The sequence below is a fragment of the Carcharodon carcharias genome, chromosome 37 (assembly GCF_017639515.1).
Source record: "Carcharodon carcharias isolate sCarCar2 chromosome 37, sCarCar2.pri, whole genome shotgun sequence".
In the NCBI taxonomy this organism is placed as follows: Eukaryota; Metazoa; Chordata; class Chondrichthyes; order Lamniformes; family Lamnidae; genus Carcharodon; species Carcharodon carcharias.
In genome coordinates, this window is record NC_054503.1 from 560,037 (window position 1) to 579,334 (window position 19,298).

Consider the following 19,298-nt stretch of genomic DNA (forward strand, 5'->3'; position numbering starts at 1 on the left):
AAATTTTGTCTTTAGTTTCACGGCTGACCTGAATTAGGGGCTGTGCTTGATTTGTCCTCGTTTTGTTGGTTTGGTTTAATTGGTTTCACCCAAAAGATACCCCTGGGTTCAGTTGTTGGCGAGCGATTCCCCCCCCCCCCCCCACCCCACCACCCCGGCCTCGGCTCTCTCGGTCCTCCCGGGGCCCGTTCCGGAGGCTCTGACGGGGTTGGGGGTTGGGTGGAGGTAACTCAAGTGGCCCCTTGGCGCCACTCCGGGCAGCGACAAAGGGCAGGCCGGCCTCGTCGAACGCCAGCTCCCTCCCCCCCCCACCCCCACCCCGACCCCGGTGAGGCCTTCTCCGCGGGGAACTACAGCCCAGGCTGACCATGAGGCCTAAGGCCTCGTGGCGATCCAAGGCAATCGTGCCAGCAGCACGATTCGCTGCCAGGGGATAACGAGACTACTGACTGGACGCCCGGTGACCCTCTGATGAAACACGGCCCTCGCGTTTTTTTTTTATATATATTCAAGAGAAATTTAAGCTTGCGGTGTTTATTTTTCTCTCTCTCTCTCTCTCTCTCTCTGTCCTATGGAAAAGGACACATCAATCCCATATGAGTAGTCAACGCAGCCCAGGTTAATTTTAAACTCTGCCAAAGAGCGGTTGGTCAACCAGTGTCGTTCGCCGCTCAGTCCCAAAACAAAAAAAGGGGATGGGACGCGGGCCCGAGTTTTAGCGCGGCTTAAATATTGAAAGCGGACGGCCAGTCACGAAACATTACGGGGGCCACGTCTTGCCGTGTGCGGCGTGGAAAGGAAATACTTCCTCGCCCAAACACCTCTGGACCTACTCCGAAGCTGGCCTGCCTTTTGCTTCGGACCGCGCTCGCTCGCTCGCTCGCTCGCTCTCGTTCCCGCCATCCGGGTGGCTCTCCTTGGGGCACGCGGTGACGTTTCGACAGGAGCGGGAGAGGGAGCAACCCTTTCCACTGGCGCGGGGCGGGGCGGGGCGGGGTGGGCGGGGCGGTAACCGGTAGCAACACAGGGAGTAGGCCGCCGAAGCCCCCTGGGCGCCATCCCGCTGCCCGTGAACTGCTTTGTGCCCCCCCTATCTTAAGCGACCAGGGCGGGCGGGGGGGGGGGGGGGGGTGGGGTGGGGGGGACAGGCTTAATGGAAAACTGGACCTGGGGTGGGGTGGGGTGGGGGGGGGCGGTGGTGGGGGGGCACAGGCTTAAGGGAAAACTGGACCTGGGGGGGGGGGGGGGAGGTGTTGGTGGGGGGCACAGGCTTAAGGGAAAACTGGACCTGGGGGGGGGTGGGGGGGGGTGGTGGTGGGGGGCACAGGCTTAAGGGAAAACTGGACCTGGGGGGGGGGGGGTGGGGTGGGGTACACAGGCTTAAGGGAAAACTGGACCTGGGGGGGGGGGGGGGGGGTGGGGTGGGGTACACAGGCTTAAGGGAAAACTGGACCTGGGGGGGGGTGGGGGGGGTGGTGGTGGGGGGCACAGGCTTAAGGGAAAACTGGACCTGGGGGGGGGGGGTGGGGTGGGGTACACAGGCTTAAGGGAAAACTGGACCTGGGGGGGGGGGGGGAGGTGGTGGTGGGGGGCACAGGCTTAAGGGAAAACTGGACCTGGGGGGGGTGGGGGGGGGTGGTGGTGGGGGGCACAGGCTTAAGGGAAAACTGGACCTGGGGGGGGGGGGGGGGGGTGGGGTGGGGGCGGTGGTGGGGGGCACAGGCTTAAGGGAAAACTGGACCTGGGGGGGGGGGGGGGGTGGGGTGGGGGCGGTGGTGGGGGGCACAGGCTTAAGGGAAAACTGGACCTGGGGGGGGGGGGGTGGGGTGGGGTACACAGGCTTAAGGGAAAACTGGACCTGGGGGGGGTGGGGTGGGGTGGGGGCGGTGGTGGGGGGCACAGGCTTAAGGGAAAACTGGACCTGGGTGGGGTGGGGTGGGGTGGTTTGGGGGAGAATTATCTTTTCTTAATGCTGCAATCTGGTGTGACCCCGGTGGGAGGCAGCCTCAGTGGTAACTTCCAAAAAGAGGGGATTGGATAAACACCCGACAAGGTAGAAATTTGCAGGGTGGCAGAGAAAGGCAGGGGGGGGGGAGGTGGGGAGTGGGGCTTTACTTCCTCGCTTCAAGGAAAAGAGCCGGCACAGGCACGAGGGGCCGAATGGCCTACTTCCGTGCCACCAGTATGTCAACGTCTGGCTTTGGTCTGGTGGGGAAGACACGGTGTTAATGTTTCATAGAGATAAAAACAAAAAAACTGCGGATGCTGGAAATCCAAAACAAAAACAAAAACAGAATTACCTGGAAAAACTCAGCAGGTCTGGCAGCATCGGCGGAGAAGAAAAGAGTTGACGTTTCGAGTCCTCATGACCCTTCGACAGAACTGGGTTTTTGTTAATGTTTCATTCCCCTTTTGTGACTTGGTCGTGGTTTGATGCAACCTGAGTGTCTCGCTCGGCCATTTCAGAGGGTGTTTAAGAGTCCATCGCATTGGCTGTGGGGTCTGGAGTCACGTGTAGGCCCAGACCGGGGTAAGGACAGCAGATTTCCTTCCCCTAAAGGGGACATAAGTGAACCAGATGGGGTTTTTACAACAAGCGACAATGGTCACCATTAGACTTTTAATTCCAGATTTCTATTCAAATTCCACCAGCTGCCGTGTTGGGGCTCGAACCCGAACTGGCTCCGGATTCCTCTCCTCTGCTCAGTGAACGAATTGCGGCCACGGAAGGGGGTCAGAGGTGCGAGGGTTCGAGCCCCACTCCGAGGCTTGACCCTGCAATCGAAGCTGACGCTCCAGCGCGGTACTGAGGGAGTGCGGCGCTCTCCGAACTGTCAGCGGCCCCACTAGGGCCCATATAAAAAACAGCCAGCTCTCTTGGGAAAGCTGCCCGTCCAACCCTGCGGGTCGGAGGTCAGGCGCCCGGGTCAGCCTTGGCATTTTTTTCGCCATGAAACCTCATCCTCGGCCAGCGATGAGACCTCACGAAGGGTTCATTAAACTCGTGGACAATTTATTAAGCATTTGAGAAACACGTCCCAGCTCACGTTGGCACTGGTCACACGATGAGGGGGGTGGGGGGAACGGGGACGCGTGTGAAAGGTTTCCAACCTTCTTTCTTATTTTGGGGGGTTCCAAATTCAACTTAATCTCCCTGAGGCAGCTCCGCGCCTCTGGGAAATCTCCGCGCTCTTTCATGCGCACGCACGCTCCTGACCTGCTCTCCTGACGGGGAGAAGACTCTCCCCCTGGTCCCGATGGCTTGCTTACTTGTGAAACCAAGTTGGTGGGGATGGGTGGAGATGAGGAAAGGGATTGGCATGGTCTTCCGATCTCCCCTAGATAGGGTGGTGGGTGGGGTAGGGTGGGAGCTCGTAGCTGGGAGAGCAGCAACGGTGAGGCCCTTAATCGAGAAGGGGGTGGAAGTACGTTCCTCGTAACTACAGGCCACTCGCTCTAGGGTCAGTAAGGTTTCAGAAACAATTATCGGGGAGGGGGGTAAGGGACGGAAGACCCTCGGAGGGGTTCGAGTTAATTAAGGAGGGCCAGCGCGCGGTATTCGTGAAGGGCAGACCTGATTTGAATTTTTGGGTGCGCTAACTGAGCAAGTTGGCAAAGGGGATGGGGCGGAGGTCGCCCATGTTGATGTTAAGAAAGCCTTTGACCAAGCGCCGCGTGAAAAGATAACGGCAAAGTACCGCAGAAACCTGAAATAGAAACAGAAAGCGCTCTGAAAAATTCAGCCGCTCCGGCAGCATCTGTGGAGAGGGAATCAGAGTTGGTGTTTCGAGTCCGTCTGACTCTTCTTCAGAGCTCTGGAGGGAAGTGGGGACGCGAAGGATATCAGGCTGTTGAAGAGGGGGCGGAGCGGGTGGAGCAAGACAGAAGGGTCAGGGGTAGGTGGGAGCTCAGGAGGGATCTCTCCTTAGCTCTGAAGAAGGGTCGTAGGGACTCGAAACGTTAACTCTGTTTCTCTCTCCGCAGATGCTGCCAGACCTGCTGAGTTTTTCTATCGTTCTCTGTTTTCATGTCACATAAGAAGGCTGGTTAACAAAATTGAGGCTCGTGGAATAGGAGGGTCAGTGTCAGCTTCAATATATAAAAATGTTAGAAAACATTGAGTCCCAGTAACTGGTTGTACCATCCTCCAGTCTGAAAAACAACCAGTTACTGGGACTCGATGTTTTCTGTCCTTAACCTAACATTTTTATATATCGAAGCTGACACTGACCCTCCTATTCCACGAGCCTCAATTTGGTTAACCAGCCTTCTTATGTGACATGAAAACAGAGAACGATAGAAAAACTCAGCAGGTCTGGCAGCATCTGCGGAGAGAGCACTCGCTCAGTACTGACCTTCCGACAGTGCAGCACTCCCTCAGTACTGACCCTCCGACAGTGCAGCACTCCCTCAGCACTGACCCTCCGACAGTGCAGCACTCCCTCAGTACTGACCCTCCGACAGTGCAGCACTCCCTCAGTACTGACCCTCCGACAGTGCAGCACTCCCTCAGTACTGACCCTCCGACAGTGCAGCACTCCCTCAGTACTTACCCTCCGACAGTGCAGCACTCCTTCAATACTGGCACTGGGGGTACAACCTGGATTTCTTTGCTCAACCTGCTGGAGTGGGGCTGGAAACCACAATCTTCTTGCTCAGAGTTGGGAGGGTGATGCTCACTGAGTACACTGACCATTGCTGTTTTAAAATTAGGGGTCACCCTTTTAGGGACAGAGATGAGGAGAAATGTTTTCTCTCAGAGGGTTGTGTGACTTTGGAACTCTCGGCCTCAGAAGGGGGTGGAGGCGGGGTCACTGAATATTTTTAAGGAGGAGGTAGATAGATTCTTGTTAGGCAAGGGGATCAAAGGTTATCAGGGGTAGATGGGAACGTGGAACTCAAAACACAAACAGATCAGCCATGGTCTTATTGAATGGTGGGGCAGGCTCGAGGGGACGAATGGTCTACTCCTGCTCCTATTTCTGATGTTCCTATGTAAGAGCTGACGTGTGAATGGAATCAGATCACATATGGGGCTTTGAGACACCAAGCCAGGGAGGCTGAATGATGTGAGGCTGTGGTGTGTAACACAAGCTGAAAGAGGGGCATGAAGTGCAACTCACAGGGGGGGTGGGGGGGGGGGGTGGGTTGGTGTGTGTGTGAGTGACTGTGTGTATGTCTGTGTGAGTGTGTGACTGTGTGGTTGTATGTGTGTGTGTGAGTGACTGTGTGTCTATGTCTGTGTGTGTGTGTGACTGTATCTGTGTTTGTGTCTGTGTGTGTGTGACTGTGTCCGTGTGTGTGACTGTGAGTGTGTGTGATTGTGCGTGTGTGTGAGTGTGTGTGTCTGTGACTGTGTCTGTCTGTGTCTGTGTGTGTGTGGGTCTGTGTTTCTGTGTGTGCGTGGGTCTGTGTTTGTGTATGTGCCTGTGTGTGGGTGTGTGTAAGTGTGTGACTGTGCACGTGTGTGTGTGTGTGTGTGTGACTGTATGTGTGTATTTCATTGTAGCATAAGTAACAGAAATGTTTATGGCCCTGATGAGGGTCATTCGGCCCATTATAGCTGTGTGGGCCCTGGGAGGGCTATCCATTCTAATCCCACAGTCCAGCTCTTGCTCTGTGTCCGTGTGGCTTACGGCACTTCAGGCTCATACCCACGTGTTTATGAAATGCAATTGTTTCTGTCTCCACCACCCTTTCAGGCAGTGAATTCCAGACACCCACCACCCTCAGCACGAAAATAATTTCTCTTCGACTGCACCCCCCGCCGCCCCCCCAATCCCCCCGCCCCGGCCGTCTCACCCTTCCGGCCGGCCGGTTTCAACCTGTGCCCCTGGTTATTGCTGCGCTGGACAGGAAGGAGCTGTGTATCGTTGGCAGCCGCTGGGCTGGATGGGCTGAAAGGTCTCCGCGCTCCCTCCCGCCTCCCCATTCCCCCCCCACCCCGAGACAGTGAGGGGGGAGGGGGTGGCTGGATGTTCCCCCCCCCCACACCCCGTTCAGTCCCCTTCGGCCTTACCTGGGTTATCCTGTCGTTCATGGTCGGTGACCTCCCTCGCCGTGTGGTGGTGGTGGCCATGGTGGTGGTGGTCTCCATGATGGTGGTGGACATGTCCGCCAGGAGCGTGGTGGCCGTGGTCTCGGTGGTCATCACCGACGGCACTTCCCCCACCAGCCGCAGGTTGCCCTCCACCTTGACATTGGGGTCGCTCTCGGCGGCGAGGGTCAGCACCTTCAGGCCATTGTAATAGAGGCCGGCCACCTGGCCCTGGAAGGGCCGGCCTTGGTCCTTGCCCCCAATCTGGATGGAGGCCTGGCTGTTGAAGATGGTCAACTGTCGGCCTGCAAAGATAACGGGAGAGCAAAGATCTGCGTCACACATTAAGACCAGGAACCGAGATACAACAAACAGCCAAGAGCTCTCACCTCCGTGTGTCACCATTCACAAAACAACCCCTCCATCGCCACGCCCAATGGTCACCGGATGATGAGGCCACTTACCCCGCTACCCGTCTACCCGCCCCCCCCACCACCCCCACCCCCACCAACCTCCTCCCCTGGGAGGTGGTGGTGGGGGGGGTAAGCGTAACAGAAAAGCAATGAGAATCAGCCAGTGTCACTGCTCCTGGTCACGCTCCTTTGGAAAGGGGTTTCCTCATGGCTTGCGAAGGGGACGAGGGGGAGCAGCGAGATGTCTGCGTTCCCTCCGCCACCTCACTATCTCTCTCACCTCCTCCAGCCCCCACATCCCTCCGAGATCTCTGTGCTCCCTCCACCGCCTCACTATCTCTCTCACCTCCTCCACCCCCCACATCCCTCCATCCCTCCGAGATCTCTGTGCTCCCTCCGCCGCCTCACTATCTCTCTAACCTCCTCCAGCCCCCACATCCCTCCGAGATCTCTGTGCTCCCTCCGCCGCCTCACTATCTCTCTAACCTCCTCCAGCCCCCGCATCCCTCCATCCCTCCGAGATCTCTGTGCTCCCTCCGCCGCCTCACTATCTCTCTAACCTCCTCCAACCCCCGCATCCCTCCATCCCTCTGAGATCTCTGTGCTCCCTCTGCCACCTCACTATCTCTCTCAACTCCTCCAGCCCCTCCATCCATCCGAGATCTCTGCGCTCCTCCAATTCCGGCCTCTTGAGTATCCCCTGATGCCCATCGCTCCACCATTGAGCGGCCGGGCCTTCAGCTGCCTGGGGTGGGAGGGGCCCTAAGCTCTGGAATTCCCCCCCTAAACCTCCCCTGGCCTCTCTCTCTTCCTTTAAGACGCTCCTTAAGACCAACCTCTTTGACCGAGTGTTTGGTCACTTGTCCCTAAATATCTCCTCACGTGGCTCGGAGGGGGGAGGGGTCGAATTCTGTTCGATAACTGCACCTGTGAGGCGCCTCGGTGGAGGGGGGGAGGGGCGTTTTAGTTAGTTAAAGGTGCTAAACAAATGCAGGTCGTTGTTGTTGTGCCCCACAACGGAGCCCATGCTCTCGGCGGTCGATCGTCCTGGGAGCCTGGAGCGGTCGCTCGGCCCGTCCAGGCTGCTGCCCCCCCCCCACCTCCGCTCTGCTCTTCAATCCCGACCGCCCGGCCCTTTTCCCGGGGGAGGAGGGGTTTTCGGGTCCAGGGGGGTGAGGCGGGATCGCCGGACTGCCGCTCGGGATCGGGGAACACCCCCCCCCCCCCCACCAACCCCAACCACCGCAATTTCACGGCGGCTGGACAATTGACAGCGCTGCAGGGGTGGGGGGGAGGTGGGGGGTGGGTGCAGATGGGAGGAGGAGCTGGGGGGTGGGGGAGCGCGGAATGAAAGCTCCGGGAGAATTAAAATTCCAGGAAAAGCGCCCAAGCATCAGAATCAGTCCCCCGCGCGAATGCGAGATGAAAACTCTGTCCGTATTTTTTTGTATCAGCTCGTGTGGGAGGCCTCGGCCTCGTCCCGCCCGGCAACCATAAATCCCCCTCGGTTACGCCTCTGTCAGCCTCAGTAGGGCCTCTCAATTGTGGGCAGGCCCCGCTTTCCGGTTCCCGCACCCCCCCCCCCCCCCACCATCACACCCCCCACGACCGAACCGTCGCGCCAGCGCCCGCCCGGCGAGCGGAATATTCCGCCCGGCGAGTGGGAAGGCGTGGGCCCTGAGTCAGAAGGCTGCAGGCTCGAGTCCCACTCCGGAGACTTGACCCCGGAAAGCGCAGCAGGGCGGCTCTCCCAGGGTGCGGCTCTGAGGGAGTGCAGCACTGTCAGGGACGCCGTCATTCAATCAGGGGGGCCTCCAACACCCCCACCCCCACCCCCCAACACTTCTGCCCTCTCAAGTGGATGTCAAAGGCCTCACGGCCGCTGTCGGGGGAAGAGCGGGGCCGAGGTCGGGGTGGTTGGTGGGGAGTGGCGGAGTGGGGAGGTCCTCCCCCGTGTCCCCTGGGGACGAGCGTTCCTCCCTCAACCAACATGGCTAAAAACCGATGAGCTGGGTCGTGATCACATTGTTGCTTGTGGGATATTGCTGTGTGCAAGTTGGTTGCCGTGTCTACTACCTCACAACAGTGGCGGCCCCCTCAGAAGCCCTTCCATGGCCGTGAAGCAACTTCGGACGTCCTGAGGTTGTGAAAGGCGCTACGGAAATGCACGACCTCTTTCCTTTCTGAAGGGGGAAGACGGGGTGGGGTGGTGGGGGGTAATGGGACTAGGTGAGTTGCTTGCTCAGAGAGATAGAGCTGGCGCAGGCATGACGGGCCAAATGGCCTCCTTCTGTGCTGTTAACAGTTCTGCGATTCTGAGGTTCTCTTTGTCGGACAGTTTCACGGGTTCCCCACCACCCCTGTCCTTCGAGGGTGAGTGTCCCATATCTGAGGAAGGGAATTCCTCATTCGCTTTCAACCAGGGTGGCCTCTAAACTCGACAATGGTGCCTCCTGGTTTGGAACTCCCCTGATGAAAGGTTTGCAGCCTCCGCTATCCTATGACTGCCTTCATAAGCACACAAGACCACCAGAAATAGGAGCAGGAGTAGACCACTCAGCCCATCGAGCCTGCTCCACCATTCAATGTGATCATGACTGATCTTGGACTTCAACTCCATCTTCCCGCCTGCTCCCCATATCCCTTCATTCTCTGAGAGACCCAAAATTTGTCTATCTTGCAGCCTTCAACATATTCAATGGTAGAGCATCCACAACCCTCTGGGGTGGAGAATTCCAAAGATTCATAACCCTCTGAGTGAAGAATTTCTCCCCATCTCAGTCCTGAATGATCGGCCCCTAATCCTGAGACTGTGACCCCCATGTTTTAGATTCCCCCGACCAGCGGGAACAATCTCTCAGTGTCCACCCTGTCACAGCCCCTTCAGAATTCCTTCAGGATTTCCACCCCTCTCTCACCTTCGCATGGTCCATCTCCAACGCTTCCCTTCCATTCCTAGACCTCTCTGTCTCCAATTCTGGTGATAGACTGTCCACCAATACTCATTGCAAGCCCACCGACTCCCACAGCCCCTGTTCCCCTTCAGAATCTTATAGGTTTCGGTGAGATCGCCTCTCATCTTCTAACCTCCAGAGAATATAAACCCAATTTACTCAGCCTCTCACCATAGGACAACCCCCTCATCCCAGGGACCAATCTAGTGAACCTTCACTGTACCGTCTCCAGTACAAGTCTATCCTTCCTTAAATGTGGAGACCAAAACTGCACACAGTGTTCCAGATGTGGTCTCACCAAAACTCTGTACAACTGTAACAAGACTCCCTTATTCTTATACTCCAATCCCCTTGCAGTAAAGGATTAAGCGGTGGTTTGACTCCCCAAAGCCTGTCACATGAGTTGGGACAAGTCCGTAGCTTTTATTGAAGCTTTTAAAAAACGTTTAAATACCCTCTCATGAAACCTCGTCCCGCCCGTGGATGAGGTTTCGCGCTTTCTCTGAAGCCCGCCCAGGGATCCTGGCCTGCTCGCCGACCTTAAGGTTGGATGAGCAGGTCCATTAATGGGGTCAATGGCCTCAATGGGCCGTTGACAGGCGTGCAGCTGACTCGGTGGCGCCCCCTGCCAACCTGAAAATGGAAATGGCGCGGGGTGACGTCAGGAGTTCCAACTGACATCATCCCGCGTCATTTCACACGTCGGCGAGCAGGCCCCGCCTCCTCTCGCCGGCCGGAAGATCCTGCCCATGATCTATGAAGCCAGATGCCTTCTCCCTAAAGTCCTTACGTCACCCTTTACTATCAGAGCTACCTCTCACCCTTTATCATGTTAACTACCGCTTAATCCTTTACTGCAAGGGGATTGGAGTATAAGAATAAGGAAGCCTTGTTACAGTTGTACAGGGTTTTGGTGAGACCACATCTGGAACACTGTGTGCAGTTTTGGTCTCCACATTTAAGGAAGGATAGACTTGTACTGGAGACGGTACAGTGAAGGTTCACTAAATTGGTCCCTGGGATGAGGGGGTTGCCCTATGATGGGAGGCTGAGTAAATTGAGCTTATATTCTCTGGAGTTTAGAAGAATGAGAGGCGACCTCATCGAAACCTACAAGATTCTGAAGGGGCTGTGACAGCGTGGGCACTGAGAGATTGTTTCCATTGGTCGGGGAATCTAAAACACGGGGGGGGCCCAGTCTCAGGATAAGGGGCCAATCATTTAGGACTGAGATGAGGAGAAATTACTTCACTCAGAGGTTTGTGAATCTTGGGAATTCTCTACCCCAGAGGGTTGTGGATGCTCCATCGTTGAACACATTGAAGGCTGTGGGATAGACAGATTTTTGGACTATCAGGGAATGAAGGGATATGGGGAGCAGACGGGAAAGTGGAGTTGAAGTTCAGCCATGATTGTATTGAATGGGGGAGCAGGATTGAAGGGCTGTAAGGAAGTGCCTTCCTAAAACCCCATGGGAGGCCCACACTAGATGGGCTGCAGCGAGTCTCAGCAGACACACGGCTAATCAAAGGTGAGCACTGACACCTAGCTGGCTTCTCCTTCAGTGTTCGAACAGTCCTTGGCCAGGTTACTGTCACCATGTAGCAACATCGTAAGAAACATCAGCATTGTGGGAAACCTTAGGAACATAGGAACCATCGCCCCTTGACATTCAATGGCATTACCGTCGCTGAATCCCCCACTATCAACATCCTGGGGGTTACCATTGACCAGAAACTGAACTGGACCAGCCACATAAATACTGTGGCTACAAGAGCAGTTCAGAGGATGGGAACCTGCAGCGAGTAACTCACCTCCTGACTCCCCAAAGCCTGTCCACCATCTACAAGGCACAAGTCAGGAGTGTGATGGAATACTCCCCACTTGCCTGGATGAGTGCAGCTCCCACAACACTCAAAAAGCTCGACACCATCCAGGACAAAGCAGCCCCGCTTGATTGGCACCCCATCCACGAACATTCACTTCCTGCACCACCAACGCACAGTAGCAGCAGTGTGCCATCTACAAGATGCACTGCAGCAACTCACCAAGGCTCCTTCGACAGCACCTTCCAAACCCAGGACCACAATCATCTAGAAGGACAAGGGCAACAGACACATGGGAATACCACCACCTGCAAGTTCCCCTCCAAGCCACTCACCATCCTGACTTGGAAATATATCGGCCGTTCCTTCACTGTCGATGGGTCACAATCCTGGAACTCCCTCCCTAACAGCACTGTGGGTGTACCTACACCACACGGACTGCAGCGGCTCAAGAAGGCGGCTCACCAACACCTTCTCAAGGGGCAATTAGGGATGGGTAATTGATGCTGACCTAGCCAGTGATGCCCCCATCCTGTGAATGAATAAAAAATAGGTCTTCCCTGCTCCTTAACCTTGTATAACCCATCACTTTAAGGGTATGGGCCCCAAGGTCCAAGGGGGGGATGGTGGCATATTGGTAATGTCATTGGACTAATAATGTAGAGACCCAGGCTAATCCTCTGGGGGACGGGTTCAAATCCCACCACGGCAGCTGGTGGAATTTAAATTCATTAATAAATCTGGGACATAAACCTAGTCTCAGTGATGGTGACCATGAAACTATCATCGATTACCGTAAAAACCCATCTGGTACAGCAATATCCTTTAGGGAAGGAAATCTGCCCTCCTTACCTGGTCTGGGCCTACGTGTGACTCCAGACCCACAGCAAATGTGGTTGACTCTTATCTGCCCCCGAAGCGGCCGAGCGAGACACTCAGTTTGAGGGGCAATTAGGGATGGGCAACAAATGTGGGCCTTGCCAGTGACGCCTACATCCCATGAAGGAATAAAAAGAGGTCTTCAGCAATCAGTCTCACCCTCCCAAGTACCATCTCATGAACCATTATTGGACTCCACCACCCCCCCTCCTAACTCTAGCTGATTGGAAACCAGGAAAAGCTTACCATCAACCCCACGAGGATGCTTCCTTTTGAGGGAGAATCTAGAACGAGGGGGTCGCTGTTTAAAAATAAGGGGTCGCCCATTTAATACAGAGATGAGGAGAAATGTTTTCTTTCAGAGGATGTGAACATACATACGAACAAGAAGCAGGAAGAGGCCATTCAGCCCCTCGAGCCTGCTCCGCCATTTAATAAGATCATGGCTGATCTGACAGTGACCTCAAATCTGCCTCCCGCCTACCTCCCCCCCCACCGATAACCTTTCACCCCCTCGCTTACCAAAAATCGTGAGTCGTTGGAACTCTCTTCCTCAAAAGGTGGTGGAAGCAGAGCCTTTGAATATTTTTAAGGCTGAGGTAGATAGATTCTTGATAAGCAAAGGGGGTGAAAGGTCATCGAGGGGGGGTAGGCGGGAGTTTACAGTCAGATCAGCCATGATCTTATTGAATGGTGGAGCAGGTTCGAGGGGCAGAATGGCCTCACTCCTGCTCCTAGGTCATATGTTTGTATTTTGTTTTTATTTAGTCTTTCACAGGGATGTGGGTGTCTCTGGCGGGGCCCAGCTGTTATTGCCCATCCCTAATTGCCCCTTGAACTGAGTGGTCTCGCTCGGCCATTTCAGGGGGGGCAGTTAAGAGTCAACCGCATTGGCTGTGGGGTCTGGAGTCACGTGTAGGCCCAGACCGGGTAAGGACAGCAGATTTCCTTCCCTAAAGGGGGCATGAGTGAACCAGATGGGGTTTTTACGGCAGCGGACAAGTCTCATGATCACTGAGACTCGCTTGTAATTCCAGATTTTCATTAATTGAATTTAAATTCCACCAGCTGCCCTGGTGGGATTTGAACCTGTGACATGCCTCCCCTCCCCTCCCAGAGCATTAGCCTGGGCCTCTGGATTGCTAGCCCAGTGATGTCACCGCTACCCCACCATCCACCTGCTGAAATAAAGCTCATCCTCCCTAAAGTGGCCGCAGGATGTTTCCCGCCGGCCTGAGAGGGTATGTAGGGCCTCAGTCTGATGTCCCATCCAAAAGACGGCACCACAGGCAGTGCGGCACTCCGACAGTGCTTTGCGCGTCGACTTTGTACTCAAGCCTCTGGGGCGGGGCTTGTACCCGTGGCCCTCTGACTCGGAGGCGAGAAAGAGAGAGCGGGATCGTCCCTGAGCCTCATCGAGCGCCAGGACTGCAAAAAGAGTATTCTTTTGACTCTTGTGAGAAAAGACTTACTTACTTACCTGCACTGGGAATAAGAGTTGTGAGGCACTGCCCATAGTTAAAGCAACAAGAACTCAGGCACGCAATGTGCCCGAAAGGGCACACACAGCACTCGGTCGTCTGCTCTCAGACAAGCCTAGTCTTCAGTGGAGGTTTACAATCTGCTGTGCTCTCATTAATTAAAAAATCCCGCTTGAGCTTCACATCCCAAGTCGACAGCGAGCTCCGGCTGACAGCTATCAGGAGGAGGAGGATGATGGGGGTGGGGGGGTGGAGGGGGTAAGTCGCAGGAAAGGGAGGGAGGCAATTCAGCCTTTCAAACCTCACCTTTCCCTTCACTGTCGCTGGGTCACAATCCTGGAACTCCCTCCCTATAGATGTACCTACACCACAGGGACTGCAGCGGCTCAAGAAGGCGGCTCACCCCCCCATCTTCTCAAAGGGGCAATTAGGGATGGGCAATAAACGCTGGGCCCGGCCAGCGACACCCACATCCCCGTGAACGAATAAAATTAAAATTCTGCTATCCAATGGCTGATCTGAATCTTAACTCCACGGACCTGCCTTAGGTTTCCTAACCCTAACCCCTTGCCCAACAAAAATCTATCTATCTTAGTTCTGAAAGCTTTAATTGATCCCCGCACCCAACCCCCTCCCAATCTCAGCAGCCTTTTGTGGGGGAGAGAGTTCCAGATTCCCACTCCCCTCTGTGGGAAGAAGTCCTTCACTCCTGAGCGTCCTGGCTCCCATTTTAAGCTTCTGACCCCCTTGCTCTGGATTCCCAACCCCTCCAGGGAAAAGAGTTTCTCTCGATCGACCCTATCAAATCCTTTAATGAAGGAGGCTAATGGAACACTGTCCTTTATTATGAGAGGAATTGAACATAAAAGTAAGGACGTTATGCTTCAGTTATACAGGGCATTGGTGGAATCGCACCTCGAACACTGTGCGCAGTTTTGGTCTCCTTATTTAAGGAAGGGTGTAAACACATTGGAGGCGATTCAGAGGAGGTTTACTAGATCGATACCTGGAATGAGTGGGTTGTCTTATGAGGAAAGGTTGGACAGACTGGGCTTGTTTTCACTGGAGTTTAGAAGAGTGAGGGGTGATTTGATTGAAGTGTACAAGATCCTGAGCGGCCTTGTCAAGGTGGATGTGGAAGTGATGTTTCCTCTTGTGGGTGAGTCCAGAACTAGGAGGTCACTGTTTTAAAATTAGGGGTCGCCCTTTTAGGACAGAGATGAGGAGAAATGTTTTCTCTCAGAGGGTTATGCTACTTTGGAACTCTCGGCCTCAGAAGGCGGTGGAGGCGGGGTCACTGAATATTTTTAAGGAGGAGGTGGATAGATTCTTGTTGGGCAAGGGGATCAAAGGTTATCGGGGGGGTAGATGGGAATGTGGAACTCGAAACACAAACAGATCAGCCATGATCTTATTGAATGGCAGAGCAGGTTCGAGGGGCCGAATGGCCTACTCCTGCTCCTATTTCATACGTTCGTGTGTTTAATCCTCTTAAACCCCTCGATTAGATCACCCCTTAACCTTCCACACTCGAGGGAATACAAGCCTCGTCTGTGTGACCTGTCCTGGCAATTTAACCGTGGTAGTCGCGCTGGCATTTCAGAAGAAAGAGTTAGCCTCTCCGACGGACTGCATGTCATCGGCATTAACCAATCAGTTGCATTGGAAGAAGATAGCTGAGGCTGTCAGTGTGAATCAGACTGATTGGTGGATGAGACTCCTTCCTGTCAGGACAAATCAGATTCACTCGAGGGCTCCAGTGGGAGCTGCCAGAACCAATCAGAGGATGACTTCAAACTTGATAGCACAGAAATGGGTCATTTGGCTCCACAAGCCCCAGCCTCCTCCGGTCCCTCTGCATCTCACCCCGCCCCCCCCCACCTCCATCAACTTATCCTTCCGTTCGTCTCTCCCTCGTGTTTATCCAGCTTCCCCCTTCGCTGTATCTGCACTATTCACCTCAACCCGCTCCCGGTGGGAGCCAGTTCCACATTCTCCCTGCTCCCTGGGCAAAGACGTTTCTCCCGAATTCCCCATTGGGTTTATCAGTGACTGTCTTGTATTGATGAGTTTAGACGAGTAAGCTAAATTCACGCATAAAACTTAACTGGTTCATCGCCATTCAGTTTTCAGCCTGTCAACGTGAGGGGTTGATAGCGCTGGAGCTAAGGGAGGGTTTTAGCTTCCATTTCGAATGCTTTTCGTACTCTTTCCCCCCACACCTCTTCCCCACCACCTTTCCCTTCAAGTATTTATCCAATCCCCCCTTCTGGAAAGTTCCTATTGAATCTACTTCCGCCGCCCTTTCAGGCAGCGCCTTCCAGATCACAACCACTCGCTGTGTAAAAAAAAAAATTCTCCTCATCTCCCTCCCCTCTGGTCCTTTAACCGATTCTCTTCGATCTGTGTGCCCCTCTGGTTACCGACCCTCCTGCCGCTGGAACAGTCTCTCCTTATTTACTCTGTCCAAACTCCCTCGTGATGTCGAACGCCCCGATTAAATCTCCCCCTTAACCTTCTCCGCGCTGAGGAGAACAATCCCGGCTCCTCCAGTCTCCCCACGTTAACTGAAGTCCCCTCGTCCCTGGTCCCGTTCCGGTAAATCTCCCTCCGCACCCCCTCCCAGGGCCTTGACGTCCTTCCCAAAGTGCGGTGCCGAGAGTGGGACACGATACTCCAGCTGAGGCCTAACTGGTGATGTATAAAAGTTTACCACAGGTTGTCCAACAGGTGGTCCAAGGGCCGGGTGTCACCCAGAAAGCCCCTCGATGTGCCCCTAGAGCCATATATGGTTTTCAAAAGGCTGGTCAGGCACATAGTGGAAGATGGAAGGCTCGACAAGAATCTGCTCCTCCAATCACAGGCCGGGCCTCAGCCACGTTTGCTCATGATTCAGCCCATCAGCGGCAAATGTGGGAGAGAAACAGTCTATAATTGGAGGAGCAGAGAAAGGTCAGCGGCGGTGAGTTTGCTGGGGAGAAAAAGGGTGTTTTTTAACGTGGAGGGGTGATGGGAGGAGAAAGAGTGGCGAGGGGCTGGGGGGGAGGGAGTGTGTGCGGAGGGCCTGGGGGGAGGCAGTGAGTCCTGAGGGACTGGGGGAGGGAGCAAGTGCTGAGGGCCAGGGGGAGGGAGTGAGTATTGAGGGCCGGGGGGAGAGAGTGAGTGTTGAGGGCCGGGGGGAGGGAGTGAGTGCTGAGGGAGTGAGTGCTGAGGGCCTGAGGGGAGGGAGTGTGTGCGGAGGGCCTTGGGGGAGGGAGTGAGTGCCGAGGGTCTGGGCGGAGAGACTGAGTGTTGAGGACCTGGAGGGGAGGGAGTGAGTGTTGAGGGCCTTGGGGGGAGGGAGTGAGTGCTGAGGGAGTGAGTGTTGAGGGCCTGGGGGAGGAAGTGAGTGCTGACAGTGAGTGTTGAGGGCCTGGGGGAGGGAGTGAGAGCTGAGGGAGTGAGTGTTGAGGGTTTGGGGGAGGGAGTGAGTGCTGAGGGAGTGAGTGTTGAGGGCCGGGGGGAGGGAGTGAGTGTTGAGGGCCGGGGGGAGGGAGTGAGTGTTGAGGGCCAGGGGGAGGGAGTGAGTGTTGAGGGCCGGGGGGAGGGAGTGAGTGTTGAGGGCCGGGGGGAGGGAGTGAGTGTTGAGGGCCTGGGGGAGGGAGTGAGTGTTGAGGGAGTGAGTGTTGAGGGCCGGGGGAGGGAGTGAGTGTTGAGAGCCTGGGGGAGGGAGTGAGTGCTGAGGGACTGGGGGAGGGAGTGAGTGCTGAGGGAGTGAGTGTTGAGGGCCTGGGGGAGGGAGTGAGTGCTGAGGGAGTGAGTGTTGAGGGCCTGGAGGAGGAAGTGAGTGCTGACAGAGTGAGTGTTGAGGGCCTGGGGGAGGGAGTGAGAGCTGAGGGAGTGAGTGTTGAGGGCCAGGGTCCATCCTGAGATCGTGGAGGGCGCCATTTTAACGCGAGTCTTTCTTTAATGAAAGGCAAGAGCGGCTAAAGAGAAATAAAATGTCACCAAAATGAAACCAGAGAGTGAAGCGAATGCACCGCCATGTTGCCAAGTGTCCCCTCCCTATCTCTCTAACCTCCTCCAACCCATCCCTACCTCTCTAACCTCCTCCAGCCCCTCCCTATCTCTCTAACCTCCTCCAGCCCCTCCCTTTCTCTCTAACCTCCTCCAGCCCCTCCCTACCACTCTAACCTCTTCCAGCCTCTCCCTACCTCTCTAACCTCTTCCAGCCCCTCCCTATCTCTCTAACCTCCTCCAGCCCCTCTCTATCACTCTAACCTCCCCCAGCCCCTCCCTTTCTCTCTAACCTCGTCCAGCCCCTCCCTACCTCTCTAACCTCCTCCAGCCCCTCCCTATCTATCTCACCTCCTCCAGAGCCTCACTATCTCTCTAATCACCTCCAGTCCCTCCCTATCTCTATAACCACCTCCAGCTCCTCCCTTCCTCTCTATAGCCTCTTCAGCTACTCCCACTTTAACCGCCTCCAGCCCGTCCCCATCTCTCTAATCTCCGGCAACACCTCCCTATCTCTCTAACCTGTAACTGCCCCTCCCTATCACTCTAATTTGCTCCAGCCCCTCCTTATAACTCTAGCCTCCTACAGCCCCTCCCCATCTCTCTATAGCCTCCTACAGCCCCTCCCTATCTCTATATAGCCTAGTACAGCCCCTCCCTATCTCTAAACTCCTCCACCCCTCCGTATCTCCCTAACCTCCTCCAGCCCCTCCCCATCTCTAAACTCCACCACCCCTCCCTATCCTTCTAACCTACTTCAGCCCCTCCCTATCTCTCTAACATCTTTCAGCCCCTCCCTATCTCTGTAATCTCCTCCAGACACTCCCTATCTCTCTAACCACCTCCAGCTCCTCCCTCCCTCCCTATAGCCTCTCCAGCTCCTCCTTCTCTATTACCTCATCCAGCCCCTCCCTCGCTATAGCCTCCTCCAGCTCCTCCCACTTTAACCGCCTCCAGCCCCTCCCTATCTCTCTCATCTCCTCCAACACCTCCCTATCTCTCTAACCTCCAACTGCCCCTCCCTATCTCTCTAATTTCCTCCAGCCCCTCCTTATCACTCTAGCCTCCTCCAGCCCCGCCCTATCTCTATATAGCCTCCTACAGCCCATCCCTATATCTCTATACCCTCCTCCAGCCGCTCCCTATCTCTCTATAGCCTAGTACAGCCCCTCCCTATCTCACTATAGCCTAGTACAGCCCCTCCCTTTCTCTCTATAGACTCCAGCCGCTCCCTATCTCACAATAGCCTAGTACAGCCCCACACTATCTCTAAACTCCTCCAGCCCCTTCCTATCTCTAAACTCCTCCACCCCTCCCTATCTTTCTAACCTCCTCCAGCCCCTCCGTATCACCCTAAACTCCTTCAGCCCCTCCCAATCACTCTAACCTCCTCCATCCCTCCCTATCATTCTAACCTCCTCCAGCCCCTCCCTATCTCTCTAATCTCCTCCAGCTCCTCCCTCACTCTCTATAGACAACTTCAAGCCCTCCCTATCTCTCTATAGCCTCCTTCAGTCCCTCCCTATCTCTGTAATCTCCTCCAGTCCCTCCCTATCTCTCTATAGCCACATCAAGCACCCCCCCCCAATAACCTCCTCCAAACCATCCCTATCTCTCTAACCTCTTCCAACCCCTTCCTTTCTCTCTAACTTCCTCCAACCCCCCCCATCTCTCTATCTTCCTGCAGCCCCTCCCTATCTCCCTCTAGCCTC

General features: G+C 55.3%; 1 protein-coding gene across 2 annotated transcripts in view; it reads right to left on the reverse strand.

Moving 5' to 3' along the window:
* LOC121272973 (neurexin-2-like) overlaps window positions 1-19,298 on the reverse strand; it is a 2,565,635-nt gene that overhangs the window by 390,917 nt on the left and 2,155,420 nt on the right. For both annotated transcript variants that reach the window (XM_041179880.1, XM_041179879.1), the window contains exon 26: window positions 6,020-6,342. In XM_041179880.1, the coding sequence (XP_041035814.1) occupies window positions 6,020-6,342 (323 nt within the window). The remainder of the gene's footprint in view (window positions 1-6,019; window positions 6,343-19,298) is intronic.